At 42.0% G+C, this 24,162-nt stretch overlaps 3 protein-coding genes across 5 annotated transcripts in view; all 3 read left to right on the top strand.

Annotated features, from left to right (window-relative positions):
- The window catches only part of frmpd4 (FERM and PDZ domain containing 4), a 51,528-nt gene extending 44,767 nt beyond the window's left edge, over positions 1 to 6,761 (top strand). For all 3 annotated transcript variants that reach the window (XM_057335727.1, XM_057335726.1, XM_057335729.1), the window contains 3 exons: positions 619 to 1,581; positions 2,093 to 3,019; positions 5,449 to 6,761. In XM_057335727.1, coding sequence (XP_057191710.1) covers positions 619 to 1,581; positions 2,093 to 3,019; positions 5,449 to 5,453 — 1,895 coding nt within the window. In that variant the 3' untranslated portion in view covers positions 5,454 to 6,761. The remainder of the gene's footprint in view (positions 1 to 618; positions 1,582 to 2,092; positions 3,020 to 5,448) is intronic.
- Positions 6,762 to 7,470: 709 nt separating this feature from the next.
- Positions 7,471 to 13,195, top strand: tlr7 (toll-like receptor 7). Its single transcript, XM_057336854.1, has 2 exons — positions 7,471 to 7,931; positions 9,669 to 13,195. The coding sequence occupies exons 1-2, from the start codon at positions 7,929 to 7,931 to the stop codon at positions 12,816 to 12,818; spliced, it is 3,153 nt and encodes a 1,050-aa protein (XP_057192837.1). The 5' UTR covers positions 7,471 to 7,928; the 3' UTR covers positions 12,819 to 13,195.
- A 2,453-nt stretch (positions 13,196 to 15,648) lies between these two features.
- Positions 15,649 to 20,215, top strand: LOC130556131 (toll-like receptor 8). The gene is made up of 2 exons (XM_057336855.1): positions 15,649 to 15,978; positions 16,649 to 20,215. The coding sequence occupies exons 1-2, from the start codon at positions 15,976 to 15,978 to the stop codon at positions 19,745 to 19,747; spliced, it is 3,102 nt and encodes a 1,033-aa protein (XP_057192838.1). The 5' UTR covers positions 15,649 to 15,975; the 3' UTR covers positions 19,748 to 20,215.
- Positions 20,216 to 24,162: the final 3,947 nt, after the last annotated feature.

Here is a 24,162-nt window from a genome sequence, read left to right as displayed (position 1 = left end):
GCAAGTTTTGTGTTTTTATTAAGAAAGATATTGAACCCGCCATTAATTCAAGCAGTTGCCGTTCACGAATTTCCGCTAATTCAAAACTAAAAGTAAAATGCGCACAGCCGCATCTTCGACCACCCCACAGCAAACCCCCCCACCCCCGGTGTCATCACCGCCACATCCCTACCGCACTAACTGAGCAGTCACACCAGAGGTTTTTTTTTAACCAAACATGCCATACTTTATGTGAACGCACCCTTACACTCAGATCACAATACCATACAATACACTATACACTGACTTCACCATACCATAGTGTTGCAATGTTTTTAACAAAATTAAAACCTAATTTCAAGAGATTCATTTCCAAAAACATTTAGGGTTCAGTTGAACCTTCTGTATGCAAATGAATAAAATTCAACCAATCGGATAAACCGGATGTCATATCAAAAAATATTTCAAACTTCAAATACTTCAAACTTCTAACCGTTTCACCTGTAGAACATCTGCTGGGTGAAGTGGCCTGTTTATCATTTCGGGTGTTTTTAGGAATCAAACTCTTGACACGTTCAGCCTCAGTTTTGATTGTTCTATGTGTTTTTCTATGAACACTCCTGCTCCTGTTTGTTTCAGGACACGACTCGAGGGCCAAGCACAACTACCAGACAATCGATTGGAACTACAGCCCCTGCGCTGCATGCCACGAGCCGCACCCGGATTACATCATGTGTGGCCGACAGGAGTGTGACGTGATCCCCACAGAAACACAGTCACAGCATCGCGCGCACGGAGACGACAAATCCGACAGACTGAATCGAGGTCACGCTTGCTCTCAACCGTACTCCAGCGTCCCCAAGAGCAAACCCCAAGACTCACCCAGGAGCGCCAAGGTGTCCTTCATATTCGGCGATCCTCCGCTGGACATCGTCAACCCTCAGAACCTGGGATACCAGAGACTGATGGAGGACATCCCGGAGGTTCTCGAGGAGCACAGATACCTGTATGGTCAGCAGAGGGACTACAGGCCCCTGGACGCTTCGATGGAGGTCGACGGCTTTCAGTATGGCGCACACTTGGTCTACGGCAACGCTAAAATCTTCGGCATGACGGAGGGCATTGAGGAGCCGCTGCTGCACGACATCTGCTACGCGGAGACCACCGATGACGCCGAGGATGATGATGACATCAGCTGCGAAGAGGACCTGATGATGATGATGATGATGGGCGACAAAGCCAACTCTCTCCTGTCTCTGTCCGAGTCCAGCGATGACATCATTGACCTCACGTCGCTCCCGCCGCCACCGGAGGGCGACGACGAGGAGGAGAACGACGATCTTTTGCAGACGCTGAACTTGGCGATCGCCGCCCCGCCGCCGGGGTTCAGGGACAGCTCCGATGAGGACGACCACCAGGGCTCTCGAGGACGACGAGCGGCGACAAACGACATCCCCGTGTCGCTGATCGACTCCGTGCCGACACAGGTGTCGGGAGGAACCCAGCAAGTGTTCAATGATGCTGTGGTGTCCACGCTGCAGGCGCTGGAGGCTCTCGCCGCCTCTGAAGATCAGTCGCGCCCACAATCGGACAATACTTCAGGTTCTTACACTATCGTAACGTTTATTCGTTGACATCGCGGGATCATCCAGACGTTCTTTTCTCCTTTTGTTGTTCCATTCGGTTCATTCGTCTTGTGTTTCTTTTGTGCATTTGTTTGATTTATTATGTAAATGGCGCTTTTCATGAATGGCGTACAAATTTGTGTCCCGTTACTTTTTGAAGCGTAAAAAATGATCACGAGAAACCAAACGAAGTTTCGTGTTCCATTTTCTTTACATAGTCAAGCAAACTGTAAAACAAAATCGATTGATGGTCAATGTTTTCTTGAGGTTAAGCACCTCCTGAAGTTTTTGTACTCCGTTCATGGAAAGTGGCAGAACTCGAGTGCATTTGTGCATTTTTGGTGATTGTTCATTCATTGACTTCATTATTTATGGTATTTCTTTGTTTCATTTCATAGTCGTCAACGTTTTGTACAAATAAACTATTTTAAAGTATTTGTGCGGTGAGGCGTATGTCTGATTTACTAAATATTTGTGTCTTCACACAGGTGTAGAAATATCTCGCTCCTTTAGCCCCGAGTCCTCGTCGGATTCTGGGAATGAGACAAATTCCTCTGAAATGACGGAGGGCTCGGAGCTGGCAGCGGCTCACAAACTCTCCGAAAATACTTTGAAAATGTTTGTAGCCACAGCCGACGGTTACCAAACGCTCGCTGCCGAGGAGACGGCATTTCGTTTGACCCCCTGCGACTCTCAGTCCGGTCAGCCTCGAAACCTCCGCTCCGAGCACTTCGAGATGGAGCCGGAAACCATGGAAACCAAATCTCTGACCGAATACTTCAACAAGATGCACATGGACGTGATGATGGGAATGAGAAGTGATGAGCGTGACGTCGAGCAGAGAAGCGGAGGAGAACCCGAAACGCACCGGGAAGACATCAGGAGGTACAATGGCTTCAACGTGAGAGATTCCCATCGATCGAGTCCCTTTGACCTTGAGAGGAGGTCACACGTGGCTAAAGCAGACGGGCACGTTTACTCGGAGGTGGCCGGTGATGGCGGCACGTCAGACAGGGTCACTCAAAAGGTCAAGAGAGGTGAGTTGGATGGTTCAACGCTGAGGGGTTCTCCCGCTAAAGAGCAGCGAGGCCATCAAACGAGAGTCGAATATCCGCTGCCCAAACGGATGTCGTCTCTCCAGAGCGAGGGCGTTCATTCTCTTCAGAGCTCTCAGTGCTCATCCATCGACGCCGGCTGTTCTACGGGCAGCAGTAACTCAGTGACGCCGATGGATTCTCCTCTGTGCACGGCTGAGAATGTGCACGCCGAGTCCTCCGCCAAAGCTGGCGGATATCAGAACCAGAGCGCAGATGTGGCTTTTTTGCGGAAGCAGCACGGAGCGGCCGGTGCCGAGTCGACCGCTGGTGCTGCCAGAGACGGGTGTCAGCGGATGCCCAAGATCAAAGAAACCACAGGTATTACAGGCCTGCATTTCAACAAAACGTTGCGACATGTGCCAGTGACATCTTGATAGGACTGGGTGATGAATGCAATGTTGACTGTGTGTCCAAATAAAGTCTAATAATTCTATCCAAAACTTACCAGTATAGATGAGATCATTAGAAGAAATCTGAAATGGTTGATGATGCAGTAATACTGAAGAAAAGAAGTTCTGTAATTCATTTCACAGCGATGTCATATGTACAACAAATTGTTGAGTTTCTGATCAAATGTCTGTCCATTAGAATCAAATATATAAACAATACTTATTTCAACTTGAGGCTAAAATACACTACAAGACTTGTGCTCAGATTTTCAGTCTTGACTTGTTGAAGAAAGTCTGTGCCAGTCTGCAGATTGATCAGTTAGGGTGTGCTCTCACTAGGCAATCTGAACTGTGCCCGAGCACGTTTCACCCCCAAAGCCCGGTTCATTTGATTGATTGGCATGGTTCGTTTAGCAGTCCCTGGCTCGCTTGGAAGAGGTTGGGCTCCTGAACTGAAAGCATGACGTGAATTATGCGACTGTTTAAATTCCTCACTGAGATTCAGCTGTCACCGTAAAAACTGATAAACAGCGCACACTTACACGTGCAGGCGTGTGTCATCGCAGCCAAAACTACTCCAGGTTTGTCAAACACAATCCAACGCGTGTAACGATAGGCTTTAGGATAATAAAGTAGGAGAGGGTGATTTAAAAGCATAATGAGCCGTTTACTCTCGTATGACAATGACATCATCAAAGCAGATCGCTCCGTGCAGCGCGCGCATGAAGTTAAACACCTCTGATAAGCCCCAAACTGACCATTGCGATGGATTCCGTTGTGCTGAGAGAGATGGCTTTGTTTACGTTTGCTTGGAAGCAGTCGCATGGTACTGATGAAAGCGTGCCCGGGTGTGGATGGGAAAGAGCAATGTGAGCGCAGGCCAGCAGGGGAGTGGGGTGGCGCTCGGGCACAGTTGAGAGCAATCGGGCTAAATGTGAGTACGCCCTTAGTGTGTTTCTATCTGACCTTAGTGTGTTTCTATCTGACCTTAGTGTGTTTCTATCTGACCTTAGTGTGTTTCTATCTGAAAGTGCAAGTGTATGATGTCTAGTTGAAAGAAATCTGTTTAGAACATTTTAAAAGTGGTGTAATGTATTCCAGCCATTAGAAAACCCTCATGGATTTCTAGTTTACCTGCTAAACATTTTCTTTCAACCCACGAATAAACTTAAGATAATTTAGGGGGAAAGTACGGTCAGAAATGAATTTTTTTCATTGTTCACCGATCCTCATGTGAAACCTGTGCGAGTTCCTTTCTTCTTCAGAACACCAAAGAAGATATTTTGAAGAATGTCGATAATCAAACGGCACTGAACCCCATTGACTTCCATTGTATGAACACAAAACCACTGAGACATTTCTCAAAATATCTTCTGGTGCGTTTCAGACAGATTCACAAACACATGATGTTGACGTAATGATGACAGAATTTTATTAAATTGTGAACCGTCCCTTTAACCTAAAAAATCTCCATAATTGACTCAACCAGGGGTTAAAATGGGCCAGCTTTTCTTTGAATGAAGCCGTTGAGGGTCTTTAAATATTTGATCCACAAAAGCACTTGTTGTATTAACTTGGTAGCTTGTAAAACGTAGTCAATTAGTTTAGGTTAGTATTTGTCATGATGCTGTACACCTGACTCAATCAAACTAACACTTGAGATGACGTTTCACTTTTAAATCAGACGTGACTGCTTCACAGACTGAAGTATTACAACCTTCAGTAATTCAGCAGTAATTTACAGATTTAGAAACTTAAGTTTGGTGTAAAGCGTTTCTGCAGGCTTATCACCAGTGTTGGGTGTAACTAGTTACTAAATAATTTGTTACTGTAATTTACTGTTGAAAAAGTAAAGTAAGGGATTACTCTTATTTTTGGTGTGATTTAATTACAGTTACATCTGATGTAATTAAACTAAATACTTTGCGTAATATGTGTGTGTGCAGAAGAGGAATTGACATCAAAATTCAAAATCTAACTTTAAAACATGTGCTTTAATGTATAACTCTCACATTTGTAATGCTTTGGTTAGTTAATAATACTACTTTATGTAGTTTTATATGATTTATTTGAATGAATTAAAAGAGCCGTTTCATGTCTATCCTTGAATCACTTAACTAATCAAGGTTGATGTAGGATATAGAAAGTCATTAGTAATAAGTCATGAAATACTTTTTGGAGAGAGTCATCTGTACAGAAATCTAATTACACTTTTGAATATGTCATTAGTAACTAGTAATTCATTACTTTTTCAGAGGAACTCGCCCAACACTGCTTATCCCACACTTTCATGATTTTGTTATGATAAATCGTCCAGACCCTTCAACCGTCTCTCTCTATCTCTCTTTTCCACTGCAGTGTAGCACGCTGACGACGAAGACGAAACCCAAGACTGGTCTTCTCTCACGACGTGTCCATATTCATCCATAGCACAGATTCACATGTGCCAAACCAGAGGCGGCGGGAGGTCTGAATTCTTCCCCGTTTATATTTGCACTCGGCCTCAAAGGACCCCCGCTCTGGTTGCCTCAGGGAGGCAGAAATGGAGTTTTAATAGGAACACTATTGGCTCAGGGAGCATTGACACTTTTTATGGCGACTACAGCGAGCAGACGGTCCAAATCCATCGCATCGACCGAAGCTGAAAGCAGAAGATTCAAAACCCCTGTCATTCACATCACTTGGATAGCGCAGGACCGAACTCATTTCATCCATCTGGAAGCTGGAATCTGTTCTTCGTAAGCGTTCGTCGCGAAACGGAATGGAGTGAGGCGATTGGACGGGAGAGGTCTGTGACATCACCTCAACGAGAAAGAGGTGTTTCACATTTCTGTTGAAGTTAGAATTATTCACTGATGAATTTGCACACAGTAAAACCAGGAACGTGTATTTAGAACGTAAATATCATCACTTATTTTTCATTTCACTTTGACCTGCAGAAATGAATCTAGCGCAGAAAACACACCTCCGTCCATTCAGACGTGCCCACTGCTTTGAGAAATACTCCCATTTCAGCCACATTTTGTGTCAGATTCCTCCGGACTGCATGTGCAGAGCTTTTTGAATTTCAAGCTGAAGGTTTGGAGTGACGTCGCAGCCGTTAGACGTCCGGTTCCGGTTTCTTACAGGGAGGCTTTGAACGGTTATTTTGACGACCAAAGCTCAAGTGCATTGAATGCATCACATTGCCATGCAGTAATGCTGTTATTTGATGTTAGGAATGGACCTCGTACAGCTTTCATTTAGCCATAGCAAAGCCATATGACGACACATACTGTATGATGGAAATCAAGGTACGCGGCCCGTGTGATGACGTATGGTTTGTGTATATTTTGTGCAATATGTACAATAGAGTTCTACAATATATGAACAAGAATTCTTCAATGCATAGCATTTTTAAAAGAAGATATATATATATATATGTATGTATACAGTAAATGACATCACGGATGATGCGTCATTTCTTTTCTCCCGTGTGTTTTATTCAGTTTAGCAGGATGACAAAACTCACTGAACTTCATAATCTTCCCAATTTCTTCTCACGAGTAGTTGTTCTTGTTTAGCTCATACGGTGACATTTCACGAGTATAACCTTCATGTGTTTTATTTCAGTTATCACACCATTAAAGATCTCCGCTTGGTTACAGATAACGTGTGCTCTCTTTCTTTCATTAGAAGACATTAAATACATTTCAGAAAATGTTTAAGGAAAACTGATCCTCCCTATACGCAGGTTGCGTAGGGCCTCTGCACCCCCAGGGGGCCCCCTTGAGTACCACATCAAAAACACTACACTTGTTTATAATGTAAACAAGACGCTATTTTTATAACTTGCGGATTAATACTTGAGATGAATACTTAATTTATTTTAATTACTTTTGATACTCGGACATCGTGTAGGGTGCGACAGGTGATTTGATGATGCATGATTACAGCCATGGCTACAAAACAGAGCTATCTGTCTGCAAAAGAACAAGAAGGCATGTGTTTTTGTACTATTTCAAAGTCTTATTTAGTTTTGCCAAATTATGCAAGTACAGATTTACAAATTCAGTATTTATCCACTGGCATAAAGTTGGTTAGAATTATTTACGTTTTTATTTCTTATTTACATTTACATTGAGTCATTTAGCAGACGCTTTGATCCAAAGCCACTTACAAATGAGGGAAACAATGGAAGCAGTTGGAACAACATGAGGACAACAACAAGCAGAAGTCAGTGAAACTGCTCTCATACAGCCCAGCACAGCATACAAAGCTAAGTTTTTTTTTGAAAGAGTAGAAAACAATTGTAGTTTACAGTTATGTTTATCTAAATTTAACTATGACAAGGGCCCCCACAAAGGTTTGCTTGGGCCCCCAGACGTCTAGGATCAGCTCTGACTGCGAATGTGTGAATGTGTTTGTTTTCATTTTGTGGACAGAGAAAAAAAGATTATTTCATAATATGACTTTCGTTTATTGAGAAACCAGAGTAAAGCTTGAGTAAGTCTCAGGAGATCACGGGTGTAAGTGTTTGTGGTCTTTCTCGTCACACTTCAGTGATATTTGTTGTTGTTATCAAATGTCGTTTTTTCTTTGCACATGATAAAAGTTGAGAGTAACAGAGCTTCGTTCACATCATCATGGGGTGATTCAGGAGTAAATGTGATGTATTGTTTTCGAGATAAAGAGGAAGTCTCGTCGTCTAAATATATTCATTCTCACTTTTGTTTGTCAATTTGCTATTATTGGTCAATGGCACCTGTGCTGCAGAGATCTTCATGAAGCAAAAGATCTGAATCGCTGCACTTCTACGTGACATTCCTCCCAGACGTCTCCTGAAAGTCAAGAGAGAGATGGTGAGTCAATAAAGGTATTTCTGTTAAACCTTTGTGAATAAATGATGAGGTAGAAGAACTCAACTGATGCCAAGAGGTTAATGTACACACGTCAGAGAAATGTTTGTGTATTTAGTAGAATATTTGTTTACAAAAAATGGCATGTTTATTTATGGATTTGTTAAGTTCAGCTGTATTTATGGATAGATGAATGATGAAATCATCTGTGGATCTTTTCTGCTTCTCAGAAACATACTGGACACATGCAGATGTGAATATTGTATGAACTCATTATGTGCACTTCTCGTGTTCCTGTGGTGGCAAGATGCTCGAGGGAGTTTCCTTCAGATTTTTGTGAGATTTAATGCACTGTATTGTTATTCTGCTGTGTAACCATCAACATATCAGCAGTTTAACTGAAAAGTTCACCTGAAACAAGCAACTCTGTACATTAATAATGCACTGAAAAAATAACTTGTATAGTTAATAAATAACTTTAAAAAAATATTTGTGCAAATTGTTAGGAGGATTTTATTAAGTAAAATGTGCTGCTATAATTCAAGTATGACTAACTAACCAAAATCAAGTAAATTCTACTTATTAAATACATTTTGTATTTGTTACTTAATTTGTTCAATTAAAATTACTCAAACCAAATTAACCCAAATTTTTAGCATTTATTTTCATATAATCTACTAAGGCACATAATCATTTTTTTCAGTGTGGCTTTATCTGCTCGTGGAGAGAACACAATGTACAGTCACACACATGATCATTCATTTTCATTTACATATGTGTCCATGTGGTGTATATTATAGTGTATATCAAATAAACATGTCTATCTGTTTCAGTAATTCCAATCAAGACTAGTATAGTATTGTTTGGTGCAGCATTAATATATTTATCAATGTAGTTTCCATTGATGGATTTGGGTGATGAGTGTTCAGTTGGGTTCAGGTCCGGGCGTCACGCAGTCCAGTCAAGTTTTTCCACATTACACTGAATCAATCATTTCTTTTTGAATCTTGATTTGTGCACAGGGCCATTGTCATGTTGGAGTAGAGACGAGCCCAAAACTGTTGCTATAAAATTAGAGGCACATACTTCTCTATATTATCATTATGATGTGTAGCATTAAGATTTGTGCTCACGGAATGACTCAAACTGTTCATTAAAGTCTTTTCTCCATAGAGTGTGTGTACACAACTCTTCAAAAATGTAGAGCTACTTACTCGTACCTTATTTATATTTTCCACATTAAAGAATAATTGTATGGAATAATACAAAATGTAACTTTGGCAATTGTTTTGTGGTCAAAAAAACAAATATTTTGTCTTCAGAGTAATTTTATTTGGTTTTATTAATATTTTAAATAAGTTGTTATTATTATATGTAATTATATTATATTTTTAAAGTGTTATATTATATTTTTATTTGATTATTTAATCATTTATTTAATTGAATAATGTTTTTTAGTTCAGTTTTAGTTTAGTTTATTATATAGTATAGTGTTAATTAATTATTATTTAAATAATTTGAATGTTTTGTACATTTTTAGAAACTTTATCTTATTTTTTTTCAAGCAATTACTTGAGGTCTTTTTTTAATCTCTCTATTCTGAACTCTTATTGGCAAATTTTTCATTATACATTCCAAACAGCCTTGGATAAAAAAATTTGTAAGACCAAGAGATAATTTGACTGAAATCTAAAGCTTCTGTGAGTTATTTTAACACTTATATTATTGTTTCTCTTTCAGATGACGAAGATCTTGATGATCATCGCTGGTCTGATCTTCATCTGCTCGCTGGAGCTGAATGGATCTCAATGGTACCCCAAAAGCCTGAAGTGCGATGTGTCTGTGGATGATAACAGGACAGAGGTGCTCGTGGACTGCACTGAACGCGGCCTCACCGAAGTACCGTCGGGAATCCCCACGAACACCACCAACCTGACCCTGACCATTAACCATATACCGCACATCATGAACGACTCTTTCCACAACCTGCTGAACATCACCGAGATCGACCTGCGCTGCAACTGCGTACCCATCAAGGTGGGACCCAAAGACCGCGTCTGCACCCACAGCGTGACCATCGACAACGGGACCTTCTCGAAGCTTAAGAATCTGAGATCCCTTTATCTGGATGGCAACCAGCTGTCTGCCATTCCCAAAGGTCTTCCGCACAACCTCGTGCTTCTGAGTCTGGAGGTCAATAGCATTTCTTCAATTGTCAAAGATAATCTAACAGAATTGAGGAATATAGAGAAACTTTACCTGGGACAGAACTGTTACTTCAGGAACCCGTGCAACATGTCCTATTACATACAAGAGGACGTGTTTTTACATCTCGACAGAATGACGCTGCTCTCTCTGAAGTCCAACAATCTGTCCTACGTGCCCCACAAGCTGCCCTCCAGCCTTAAAGAGTTGTACTTGTACAATAACAACATTCAGAAAATCACAGAAAAGGATTTCCGCAACCTGACCGAGCTGGAGTTGCTAGATTTAAGTGGGAATTGTCCTCGCTGTTATAACGCTCCGTTCCCGTGCGCCCCGTGCCCGGACAACGCTCCGCTCCAGATACACGCAAACTCCTTCAGGACCTTGATGAACCTGAAAACTCTTCGTCTTCACAGTAACTCTCTGACCAACATACGTTCAGAGTGGTTCCAGAATCTGACAAACCTCGCTGTTCTGGACCTCTCCAGTAATTTTTTGGCTAAAGAGATAACCCACACCTCATTTCCTGCACTGTTGCCGAAGCTTGAGGAGTTGGACCTCTCCTTTAACTTTGCGCTGCAGATTTATCCAGCATCTCTTAACCTTTCCCAATCGTTTGATCGTCTCCAATCTCTGCGCGTTCTGAGAATCAAAGGGTATGTGTTTCAAGAGCTCACGCTCCAAGACATTCAACCGTTGAGCGGCTTAAAGAACCTGGAGTTCGTTGATCTCGGCACAAACTTTATAAAGATAGCACATCTCGGCATCCTCAAGAACCTGAAGAACTTCAAAATCATCAACTTGTCAGACAACAAAATCTCTTTACCTTCAGAAGGAGGATTCGCCACTTCCAACACCTTCCGAGAAAGCTGGTTTAGTTCCCCGATGTCTCAAGGTGCTCAGTACCACAACGGAGACGTGAAGGACATGCACTATTTTCTTTACGATGAATACGCGCGCAGCTGCAAATACAAAGACAAGGAACTCTGGACTCCGAGTCCGTTTGATAGCGAATGCAGTCGATTTGGAAAAACGTTGGATATCAGTAGGAATAACATCTTTTTTCTCCATCCTAGGTTCCTGAATCTCGGTGAGCTCAAGTGTCTGAACTTATCAGGTAATGCCATGAGTCAGAGTCTGAACGGCTCGGAGTTCGTTCAGTTGAAGAACCTGCAATATCTGGACTTCTCTGACAATCGTCTGGACTTGATGTTCTCTTCAGCGTTTCAGGAACTCACCAATCTGGTGGTTCTGGACATCAGTCGCAACAGTCACTACTTCGTGGCCGAGGGTTTGACTCACATGCTGAACTTCACCAAGAACCTGGGCAAACTGAGCAAGCTGATCATGAACGACAACCAGATATCCACGTCTACAAACACAGAAATGGAAAGCTTCACTCTGGAACATCTAGAGTTTAAAGGGAATCGTCTGGACATGTTGTGGAGAGACGGAGACACGCGGTTTGTCAACTACTTCAAGAAACTTTTAGTCTTAAAGGTGCTTGATATTTCTCGCAACAACCTGAACTTCATCCCGGGGGAAGTTTTTCAAGGCCTTCCGGAGACGCTGACGGAATTCTATGTCGCTAGCAACAGAATATATTCATTTAAATGGGAAGGCCTCGTGTACCTTACAAACCTGAAGGTCTTAGATCTCAGTGGTAATCGCTTGACCAGCGTTCCGTGTCTGTCCAACTATACAAAATCCATTGAAGTTCTCGTATTGCGCAAGAATAGTATTTTTCAACTGCCTCCTGATTTCCTCAAGGACGCTTTTAGCCTCAAGAAACTGGATTTAGGTTATAACCGCATCCAGTTCATCGATCCGTTAAGCTTTCCGGAAAACGTCATAGACCGCCTGGAGACCCTTTACTTGAACAACAACAGGTTTGTTTGCTCCTGCAATGCCACGTGGTTCGTCCGATGGATCAACCGCACGTCTGTCAATATTCCACGTCTGGCCACCGATGTCAACTGCGCCTCCCCGAGCGCCCAGCGAGGTCAGAGTGTCATTTTTTTGAACCTTCAAGCCTGTCAACACAACTCCCTGTCGATCATCCTCTTTATTTTACTGACCTCGGTGATTCTAAGCGTACTCACCCTCACCATATCAAGTCATCTCTTCCTCTGGGATGTTTGGTATATTTATCACTTCTGTATGGCCAAGCTCAAGGGGTACCAGCGGCTCCCCTCCAGCAACACCATGTACGATGCTTTCGTGGCCTACGACACCACAGACCCGTCGGTTCACGAGTGGGTGATGCAGGAGCTCCGCATTCAACTGGAGGACAGGGGCGATACGCCCATGCATCTCTGTTTGGAGGAGAGAGACTGGATGCCTGGATACCCGCTCATCGAGAATCTTTCCCAGAGCATCCAGACGAGTAAACTCACCGTGTTCATTCTGACCGGACGTTACATGAAGGGGGGGAACTTCAGGACGGCGTTTTATTTGGCCCATCAGCGGCTCATGGATGAGAAGAACGACGTCATCGTCCTGATTTTCTTGGAGAAGATGCCCTGTCAGTCTAAGTACCTGAGACTGAGGAAGAGACTGTATAAGAAATCAGTCCTCGAGTGGCCGAGGAATCCACAAGCGCAGACATATTTCTGGTTCAGTCTCAGAAGTGTGATGTCTTCTGGTCGTCAGCAATATAACAAACTCTTCCAGGAATCTCTGTGATGCCCGTGACACGTGAAAGCTTAGGGTTCTTTCTATAGTTCTTCTTTCTGTGTATACATATCACATGTCCTTTATTTAAAGGGATAGCCCACCCAAAAAATAAAAATTCACTCGTTTTTTCTCTGTCATGTGGTTTTAAACCTGTGTGCAACTCTTTCTTTGGTGAGACACAGAAGAAGATATGTTGAGAAATGTCTCAACGGTAGTCAATGGAGTTCAATGTTGTCAACCAAATATCTTCTTTTGTGTTCTGCAGAAGAACGAAACTCACACAGGTTTGACATGATATGAGGATGAAGAAATGATGGCTGAAGTTTCCCTTTAAATACAGTACATAGAAAAGCACGTTTAATCTTTAATCATGTCAATTTGATAAGACTCCGTTTTGTACTATAAATTTATATGAAATAAAAGATTAACTAAATAAACTTTCGTACGTGGGTAGTGTGAATGCTTTTGAGCAGTGAGACATGATGTACAGTATGTTAGTTAAAAGTACAAACCCGATTCCAAAAAAGTTGGGACACTGTACAAATTGTGAATAAAAACAGAATGCAATGATGTGTAAGTTTCAAATTTCAATATTTTATTCAGAATACAACATAGATGACATATCAAATGTTTAAACTGAGAGAATGTATCATTTTAAGGGGAAAATAAGTTGATTTTAAATTTCATGGCATCAACACATCTCAAAAAAGTTGGGACAAGGCCATGTTTACCACTGTGTGGCATCCCCTCTTCTTTTTATAACAGTCTGCAAACGTCTGGGGACTGAGGAGACAAGTTGCTCAAGTTTAGGAATAGGAATGTTGTCCCATTCTTGTCTAATACAGGCTTCTAGTTGCTCGACTGTCTTAGGTCTTCTTTGTCGCATCTTCCTCTTTATGATGCGCCAAATGTTTTCTATGGGTGAAAGATCTGGACTGCAGGCTGGCCATTTCAGTACCCGGATCCTTCTTCTACGCAGCCATGATGTTGTAATTGATGCAGTATGTGGTCTGGCATTGTCATGTTGGAAAATGCAAGGTCTTCCCTGAAAGAGACGACGTCTGGATGGGAGCATATGTTGTTCTAGAACTTGGATATACCTTTCAGCATTGATGGTGCCTTTCCAGATGTGTAAGCTGCCCATGCCACACGCACTCATGCAACCCCATACCATCAGAGATGCAGGCTTCTGAACTGAGCGCTGATAACAACTTGGGTTGTCCTTGTCCTCTTTAGTCCGGATGACATGGCGTCCCAGTTTTCCAAAAAGAACTTCAAATTTTGATTCGTCTGACCACAGAACAGTTTTCCACTTTGCCACAGTCCATTTTAAATGAGCCTTGGCCCAGAGAAAACGCCTGTGCTTCTGGATCATGTTTAGATATGGCTTCTTTTTTGACCTATAGAGTTTTAGCCGGCAACGGCGAATGGCACGGTGGATTGTGTTCACCGACAATGTTTTCTGGAAGTATTCCTGAGCCCATGTTGTGATTTCCATTACAGTAGCATTCCTGTATGTGATGCAGTGCCGTCTAAGGGCCCGAAGATCACGGGCATCCAGTATGGTTTTCCGGCCTTGACCCTTACGCACAGAGATTGTTCCAGATTCTCTGAATCTTTGGATGATATTATGCACTGTAGATGATGATAACTTCAAACTCTTTGCAATTTTTCTCTGAGAAACTCCTTTCTGATATTGCTCCACTATTTTTCGCCGCAGCATTGGGGGAATTGGTGATCCTCTGCCCATCTTGACTTCTGAGAGACACTGCCACTCTGAGAGGCTCTTTTTATACCCAATCATGTTGCCAATTGACCTAATAAGTTGCAAATTGGTCCTCCAGCTGTTCCTTATATGTACATTTAACTTTTCCGGCCTCTTATTGCTACCTGTCCCAACTTTTTTGGAATGTGTAGCTCTCATGAAATCCAAAATGAGCCAATATTTGGCATGGCATTTCAAAATGTCTCACTTTTAACATTTGATATGTTATCTATATTCTATTGTGAATAAAATATAAGTTTATGAGATTCGTAAATTATTGCATTCCTTTTTTATTCACAATTTGTACAGTGTCCCAACTTTTTTGGAATCGGGTTTGTACTTGAAACAGCATTTTGCTCATTTTTTATACTTTATAAGTTTAATGCGTTTTTAGAGAGACTGTGTGAATTATTTGTACTTTTACAAATGCATTTGTAAATGAGCATATAAGTTAAGCACACATTTACATATCCCACATTAAAAAGAACTGTTCTGTAGTATTAACTATAGTAAACTGTAAAGATTCTAGTATAGTGTTCTGTAGTATTAACTATAGTAAACTGTAAAGATTCTAGTATAGTGTTCTGTAGTATTAACTATAGTAAACTGTAAAGATTCTAGTATAGTGTTCTGTAGTATTAACTATAGTACACACCGTAGGATACTTTCAATTTGATCTATATTTGTCTATAAATCTCACTGCAGTGTTTTACAGTAAATACTATAGTAAAATCACAATATGTATTATGTGGGATGATGTATGTTTTCTTACTCTCTAGTATTGTTAGTGGGGCTGGGTATTAGAGATCAGATAGCAGACGTGCTGGCATAAATTGTTCACTTTCAGCAGTCAAAGTTATAAGTGTCTTTCAAATCAATCATTCATTAGTGGAAATTCAGTTGAACTACATCATGGGATACAAAATTCTGTGCGAGTGTTGTTGTTAAACGGTGTATATATGATATGTAGTACATAAGTAACCCATACACAATAGTCTGTATTAAATGCAGAAAATGTGCTCACAGTGCACAGTATACTGATCTTTTTAAATGGGTGTGATTTGTGGCCGTAGCTGTTGTAAATGAGGAACAGAAGACAGAAGTTCCTCATGTGCTGAAACATGTGGTCATTTCACTCAGCCATCTACCATTGAGATATAACAAGATAAAACAAACTTTAACTTTTACTAATAAAGACAAAGGGAAGGATTTACTGTAAAGTCATATGTGCAGTGCCAGGTGCCAGTCACATTCAGAGGTCAGTGAGTGATGGAAGTCCCTGCCAGTTACAACAAAACTTCCCTTTTCTCAGATGCAGTCGTGTGTACATGGAAGTGCACTGCTTATTTTGTGTCTCAACGCTGCATTGCTTGCACGGGACTATAAATAGACACTGCTACCATGGTAAGAAAATTATTTATTAAAACAATTGTATAGACATTAAAAAGAGGGAATGTGTTTATATTGGGCTGTTGATTTCATTTAATGCGTTTTCAATTTCAAAAGTAAAATCTTTTAATTGAGGAATTTGTGGCTTTTAGTCTCGCACATGCTGTGTGTATTGTGTGAGTATATTTATATTATAATATTTATTATATTCTAGGGCTGACAAACGATTAATCGCGATTAATCGCATGCAAAATAAAAGTTTGTGTTTACATAATATGTGACCGTGTATTGTGGATATTAATTTTGTATTTATAAATATAAAAACATAGACATAAATGTATATATATTTATTTAATTTTTAGGTGAATTATTAATATTTACCAATAATTTAAATTGCATATAAACGTTTATTAATTTTTATATGTTTCTTAAATATATGTATGTGTGTGTATGTGTTTATAGACACAAAGGTAATATGCACAGTACACGGACACATATTATGTAAACACAAACTTTTATTCTGGATGCGATTAATCATGATTAATCGTTTGACAGCCCTATTATATTTGTATATTACGTGCACTTTTAAAAGCTCAGTTTACTTTTGGCATTATGTAATATGAATATGAAAAGAGTTTGTCTAAAGAAATGACTGAATGGTTTTTTGTTGTTGTTGTTTCTCCAGGTCTCTGCGTTCCTCTGGTTTAAATTCGTGGTCTGGCTGATTGCTGCGTTCGAGATGAAGTTTCTCCTGTGTCAGATTAGCCTGAGGACCCTGAAGACGTCGCCCTGTGACATCCATGAAAACTTAACATCCATGACGGTTGTGTTCAATTGCCGTGGGCGTCAACTGACCAAGATGCCAAATATAACCGCAAACACCACGAGCCTGGACCTCTCTGAGAACAGGATCCAGAACTTAACAGCGCAAAACATGAAAAATCTGACCTATCTCAATCTCAACTGGATCAACAAGAACCAGAAGGTCACCATTCCTGCTGGGTTTATTTCCAATTTGACCAATTTAAAAACTTTAGAGATGAACGGCATGGCCCTGGAGCGCATCCCTGAAAAGCTTCCAGAGAACCTGCTAGAACTCCGGTTGGTGGAGAATAAAATCACTCTGATTAACACCACGGCGTTCTCACGCATGACAAACCTGACGTATCTTTATCTTTCTAAAAACTGTTACTATTGGAATCCATGTTCGAGATACTACGCTATTGAAAATGGAAGTTTCTCGTCCCTCACTGGCTTGAGTCATCTCTCTTTGTCATACAATAACTTGAGTCACGTCCCGACAGGACTGCCTGTGTCTTTAAGAACGCTGGAGCTGGCTTCCAACCAAATCGCATACATTGGCGAGCATGATTTCCATGGACTCGACAACCTGGCAACTCTTAAAATCCAAGGCAACTGTCCCAGATGCAGTAATGCCCCATATCCATGTGTTCCCTGCGTTAACGGCTCCATTGAAATCCATCCGCGAGCGTTCTTTAACCTGGTAGAGCTCCGATTACTGCATCTCGCAGGAAATTCGATCGATTCGCTCGATCCCAATTGGTTTACAAAGCTTTCAAAGCTCGAGGAGCTGTACCTCTCCTTTAACTTTTTGTCAAGCGCTGTTACTGCCAACCACACTTTCTTGAGCAATTTACCGCTGTTGAGGGAACTGGATCTGTCGTTTAATTACGCTCTGAAGAGTTATCCCGAAAGCATCACGCTGTCATCCAGTTTCTCCAACCTGACCTCGCTGGAGATCCTACACATCCAGGGTTTGGTTTTTCAAGAAATAGGAGCGGATACCTTCCGCTCTCTGTCAGCTCTAAAAAACCTCTCCGTGTTGGATGTTGGCACTAATTTTATCGTCCACGCGGACTCGAAAATATTCTTGCAGTTGCAACATTTGAAGCTGCTGTATCTTTCGGAAAACAGACTTCACCCGGTGGTGCAGAGTCGACCCGCAAACCGAGAGGGTCGAGATTGGCACGCTCCAGATGTGGGATCTTCGTTCGAGATGCCCTCGTTGGCAGAATCCTACAGCCACCAGAAGGATCACGCATATGAGGTCTCCAACAGCCTGGTGAAACCAGAGTGCTTCGCCGCCGGACGCGTGCTGGATCTGAGTCGAAATAATCTCTTCTTCATCTCTCCTCAACAGTTCGAGTTGTACGGGAACATTTCTTGCCTCAACCTCTCCAAAAATGGTTTCGCTGCCGCCCCCAACGGATCTGAATTCACGTCGCTTCCTGGCATCAAATATCTGGATCTGTCCTACAACAAAATCGACTTGGCATACGACGACGCCTTCACAGAGCTACAGGATCTGGAAGTGCTGGACCTCAGTTACAACCCGCATTATTTCACCGTGCAAGGCATCACGCACAATCTGAACTTCCTCGAGCGTCTGCCCTCTTTAAAAGTTCTCAACATGAGTTTTAACAGCATCAACACGCTCACCACCAAAACCATGTCCAGTCGGTCTCTCCAGGAGCTTCAGTTCAAGGACAACAGTCTAGGCAAGTTATGGCGGAAGAGAGACAAAACCTACCACCGGATTTTCCACAAACTGACCAACCTGACCTATCTGGACATATCGTACAACAACATCAGAGACATCACCAATCAAGTTTACACGTATCTTCCCAAGAACATTCAGAAACTGATACTGAGTCACAATCACCTGAAACGCATTCAGTGGTCAATGTTAAGAAATTTCACACAGCTCCGCGAACTCGTTTTAAGCAGCAATAACATATATTTCATATCCAGCAATCTGTCGCGAGACGTTCCCTCGCTGATGTTTCTTGATCTTCAGTACAACAGGATCACAGAGCTCCCCGGGGGGTTTCTGAAGGGGGCGGTGAACCTGAAAAAGCTGGATCTCAGTTTCAACAGGCTGATAACCATCAATCAATCCACGTTTCCGGCCGACAGCGAGACCTACCTGAAGACTCTCTGGTTGCACGGCAATCCCTTCCACTGCACCTGTGATTTACTCGAGTTGGTTCTGTGGATTTATGACACCAGGGTGAAGATACCAAAGCTGGTGACCTCCGTGACCTGCGCCGTGCCTGAAGACCGAAGAGGTCAGCCGGTCGTTCTCTTTGACATTAAAGAATGCATTGATGACCAGGTGGCCTTTCTGGTGTATTTTTTCTCTACTGTCGTTGTATTCTTCACCACGCTCATGTCTATCGTCATGCACATGTTCTACTGGGACGTCACTTACATATTCTACTACCTGAAAGCTCGAGTCACCGGATACCACTACCTCAGCTCTGAAAGTTGTGTCTATGATGCGTTCATCACCTACGACACCAATGATCCGCACGTGTCCGACTGGGTCCTGAACCAGCTCCTGGAGCAACTAGAGGAGCACGGCGAGCGCTTCCTGCCCATCTGTCTGGAGGAGCGTGACTGGACGCCCGGTTCACCCGTCGTGGATTGTTTGACCCAGAGCATCCAGCACAGCCGTAAAACTGTGTTCGTGCTGACCGAGAGGTACGTGAGCAGCGGCTTCTTCAAGCTGGCCGTCTTTCTGGCTCAGCAGCGCCTCCTGGAGGACAACGAGGACGTGATCGTGCTGTTGCTGCTGGAGCCGGTGCTGCAGCACTCTCATTTCCTGCGGCTGCGCAGACGTCTGTGCAGTCACAGCATCCTGGAGTGGCCGCGCTCGCCGTCTGCCGAGGCTTGGTTTTGGCAGTCCCTCCGGAATGCCATCCGCGTGGACAACCAGGCGATGTACAGCGACCTCTACAGCAGATATTTCACCACTAAATAGAAAAACGAATGGTGAGAATGTTCAGTGGGTTACAGAAGGTCTTCTCCGATGATCTTCTCCATTTGATCTTGTTGCTCACTATATTTTTGTTATCATGAGGAAATTTGTGTAAAAACATCTCAGACGACGTTTATACTTAGATGAAACACCTCAAGAACACTTTCCTGCAGTTGTCTACCAGACACAAGAGCTTTTATTAGATTAGACTTTTTTGAAGTAACCCTAAAATTGTACATACATGTTTTTCTCTGATCTGAGCTGTATATGATTTGATGCATGTCACATTTTTGTCCTTGATTTTAGTTATTAAGATGTAAGTTTGCCAGATGTTTTATTCAAACGTCGAATGACTCGACTAAGGCCTGGGAATCTTATCAAGAAGGCCACCAAGTGTATATTAATAGTTGATCCACTGATGTAGAAATATTTCACATGTAACATAAGCTATTCAATAAATAAATGATATAAAATGCCAGTCTTTCATTTCTGTTGACACACACACTATTTTCACTTTTTAAATGTTCTTAGTGTGAAACATTCTGTAGCTCTGATACAAACCTGTGGATATATTAAGAGCCTTTATTGGACCACATGTCCTCACAGGTATTTTTTAAAAGACATGTTAATCATTATTATGGCCTTGATAGGCATAGCCAAACTTGTACACACACACACACACACACGAGAGAGAGAGAGTTTGTAAACTATCGGTACTGTTTAGCGTGTTGACAATATGCTCTCCTACTTGTAAGTCGCTTTGGATAAGAGCGTCTGCCAAATGAATAAATGTAAATATAATGAGTCATCTATGTCCATTTTCTCACAAAACTAAACTTGGAAGATAACAGGAACTGTGTTTTATCACTTCCTGTTAGCTGCAACATTTAATGACCATAAAGACCGCAACATTTTCATGAATGTGTTCTCATCAGGCTGAAATAAAAATGTGTCGCAAGTCTTCTTTGCACGAAAACAGTATTTTTCGTGATGTATTGAAAGCCAGGAATTAAGATGAAATATTTGGAAAATAAACAGGAAATATGTAGTCAATACACCCTTCCTGGTGTTTACTTGCAGCTTTGTCTGGCTTTTTTATCTCCTTTAACATAACGGTGCTAATGTCTTTCTTGTCAATGGGGAATTATGAGAATTTTATACATTTTTGGGTCTTATGCACCTGGTCTTGTTATTTTTTGCGTACAATAATAATAATTGTATTTTGTGTCGTTCTAGTCCAGTTCGTTTGTTGTAAAAATGACGTCATGTACAGTATCAGTGCACTTCACACAAGCGTCCGGCAGATGTCGCTCTTACACAGCAGCAGTGCTTCTCTCAAAGGGCGTTCACTGGTCTTCAACAGTAACACAGTGAGATCCCTGCATGTTTTCGGATCCTTGACTTATTTACTCGCCAAAAAATCTATATTTCTTCACCGATGCACGTTTTCATATTCTTCTTGTTGATCGTTTTAATCGTTTTCCGCGAGGAAGCAGCTCGTCTAACGGTCCGCTGACGTCACGGCTCGATTTGCATACCGCGTCCGCTATATAAACCCTGCTCTGAGGCTCTCCCTCACAACGCTGCGGCTGCTCGAGACTAAATCACTGCACACAACGTCCACTCTGGTGAGTCAAAAGAGTCATTTATTTACTTCAAAATGCACAAGTTGTATATTACAGCGATTTCTATTGTATCTTTACATGTTGAATGTAACCTGCGGCCGTTTTTGAAAGATGTTCTGCTTCATATATAATCAATGACAAAGTGTTACGTGCGTATATCAGATTTATGATCACGACCGTGAAATGCGACCGTTCACACGCAGAGTGTTAAATATGTTGCACACAAGACGTTGCTTTTTGCGATATATGTGTGTGTGAGACAATAGATGCATGCATGTCTTTGTTCAGGAATGGACGAGGCTGCTGCTCAGTTTTTACACCCTTTCATCCAGAATAACAAATATCATATGCGTATGAGAAGAAAATATGTCCCGATGGTCGTAAAACGAGAGGTTTTTTTTTTACATGCGATATATAAAGTGAAAAAAGATCGGAGAATGTGCAGGAAAGGGCGGCGGTTTCATACCGTGATACTGTGATGCAACACAGGCATTTCCTTTCGCTCCCTTTCACTTCGTAGCTCGAGGAAACGCCACTGAATTGCCAAATTACAATCTTTTAATTGCATGAAATCTTTCGTTTGTAACGCAAATTGAATGAGAAAACGTTTTTTTTTTTTTGTAAATATAGTTACAAAATAAAACCCAATATTCTAAAAGTATAATTCTGCATTGGGGTTTCTCTTCAAGAAAATCATATTATATTTTGTGGGGGATGGGCGGGGGATGGGGGGGGTCACAGGCCTGGCCCTGCACGCGGACGTCTCTTTGTGTTGTTGCGCGTGTCACCGTTAACTTCCTGTCGTTTGGTTTCAGACCTACTGCCAACATGTCTGACAAGCCCAATCTCGAAGAGGTCACCAGCTTCGACAAGACCAAGCTGAAGAAGACAGAAACCCAGGAGAAAAACCCTTTGCCATCGAAAGAAAGTAAGCCACGTCGACCCGAGTCGTCTGACCGTTACGTGACGAAAAGGCCGGCGAGAGCATTCATTTATTGTCTTCTTGTCTTCCAGCTATCGAACAGGAGAAACAGGCGGGCTCCTCATGAAGCGTGCCGGCGACTCCTCTATGCACTGTACATTCCACATTGCCTTCTTTTTCACCTCTTTGTCGCTGTTTAACTTTTAATGGAAAAAATATGACCTAAGTTGCATTGTGATTGGACAACCAAAAAAATGCAGACGACCGTAGAGCCCTGTATTTCTCCTCTTTTTGTAAACCACGCCACTGAAATTCTGATGAAGTTTGTTGAGGAGGAGGAGGAGGCGGAGGAGGAGGGAGGCGTGAAGCTGAGTTTCACTTCTGAATCTGCTTCGGCGTGGAGAGGAGGTGGGGCACGGAGTTTGAGTGACAAGTAACAGAGACTCGCTTTTGTAACATCTTTTGTGACCTCTGTTGACTTGCTCAAATGCTTTAAAGTCATGCAGTTTTTTTTGTATGTTGACGTCTTGGAATGCACAACTTTTGTTTTGTAATGCAAATAAAAATCTGTGATACTCAGATGCACGTTTCCAAGTCTTTGTTTTGTGCTTTTTGGCTCGACCTAGGCCGAACGCTAGAAAACCTACTCGTTATAAAGCTTTCTCAAGACTTCACACATTTTTACATTCCCAAATAATTCAAGGTTTTCCAAGATGGTGGAACTAGTTAAGAAACCGTTACAAGTGGTTTAGATGATATGCAACATGCCAGACTGAATGACGTACACATAAACGTTCACTCCATCCATACATCTGCACAATAATTCATGCAAATATCGTCTCGACACAGCCCAGTGGGTTCTGATCAACAGTTTGTGTCAAAGGTCATGTAAGTTGGCACATGTTGGTGTATTCTCAGTACCCGTCTGACCGCGGTAAACACGCCCGTGAGTGAGTCAACAGTCCACAAGGATAAAAGCGGTTTCTGTTGTTCTGATAATGGCCAGGGCACTTTCATTACATTCTCAAACAGTTTTTTCAGTATTTTACAAAAGAGGTTTTGGAAGGTTTTTTACCTGATGGCGTTGATCAGTTTCTTTTATGTGACCTGGACATACTTTCATGAGTTTGACTCGTTCAGTTACTCAAACTCAAACCCATCAATCTGTTTGAGGAACTAAAGATGAATTATGACGTGAGGTCTTTGCTCTTCAGACGGACTTTGTAATGCCGCTGGTTGATGTTTAACAATACGAAACACTTGAGGCTGACCTCTTTATGAGCAAATGAGTTACTACGATGTGATAAATATTTCGTAAGGAGATCACTCCAAGCTGTTAAAATCATTGTTATGGGACAGTTTTGTTGTCAGAAACGTGTGTGGGTCTTTTTCAGTAGATGAAAGAATATCGCTTGTATAATTTGGATGGTAGTATGTACAGCACTACCAGTCCCACACAGTTTTTAGGGGGTCGGACATTTCATGTTTATTTATGGCCGAAAGCAGAAGACACGAGATGAAAAGTGTTCTGACCCTGTCCACGTTCACCTTGAGAATGACTGTGCTGCCGTGTAGAGTGTTTAAGCCTGAAGGTGTTTCTGCGAAGAGGTTTTCTCTGATTGTTTTTGTGCTTCTGTCCTCAAGTCGTTTCTGCTGAGCTCAATATTCGGAAGTTCTTCCGTCTGTTTATTTTTAGCTGTGAGAGATGTACTATACACAGATCTCTCTTCTTCATCCCATTAAGATAATCGACTCGCACACACCCAGCAGGCTCTTGAAGAAGATGCTCAGGGAAGTCTTAAAGCTACAGCATCTCCTCCAACACACACGACTAGCAACTACTGTTGGTGTTCCACCGCATGAGATCATTT

Source organism: Triplophysa rosa, linkage group LG6 (assembly GCF_024868665.1).
Source record: "Triplophysa rosa linkage group LG6, Trosa_1v2, whole genome shotgun sequence".
In the NCBI taxonomy this organism is placed as follows: domain Eukaryota; kingdom Metazoa; phylum Chordata; class Actinopteri; order Cypriniformes; family Nemacheilidae; genus Triplophysa; species Triplophysa rosa.
This window is presented reverse-complemented; position numbering and strand designations above follow the sequence as displayed.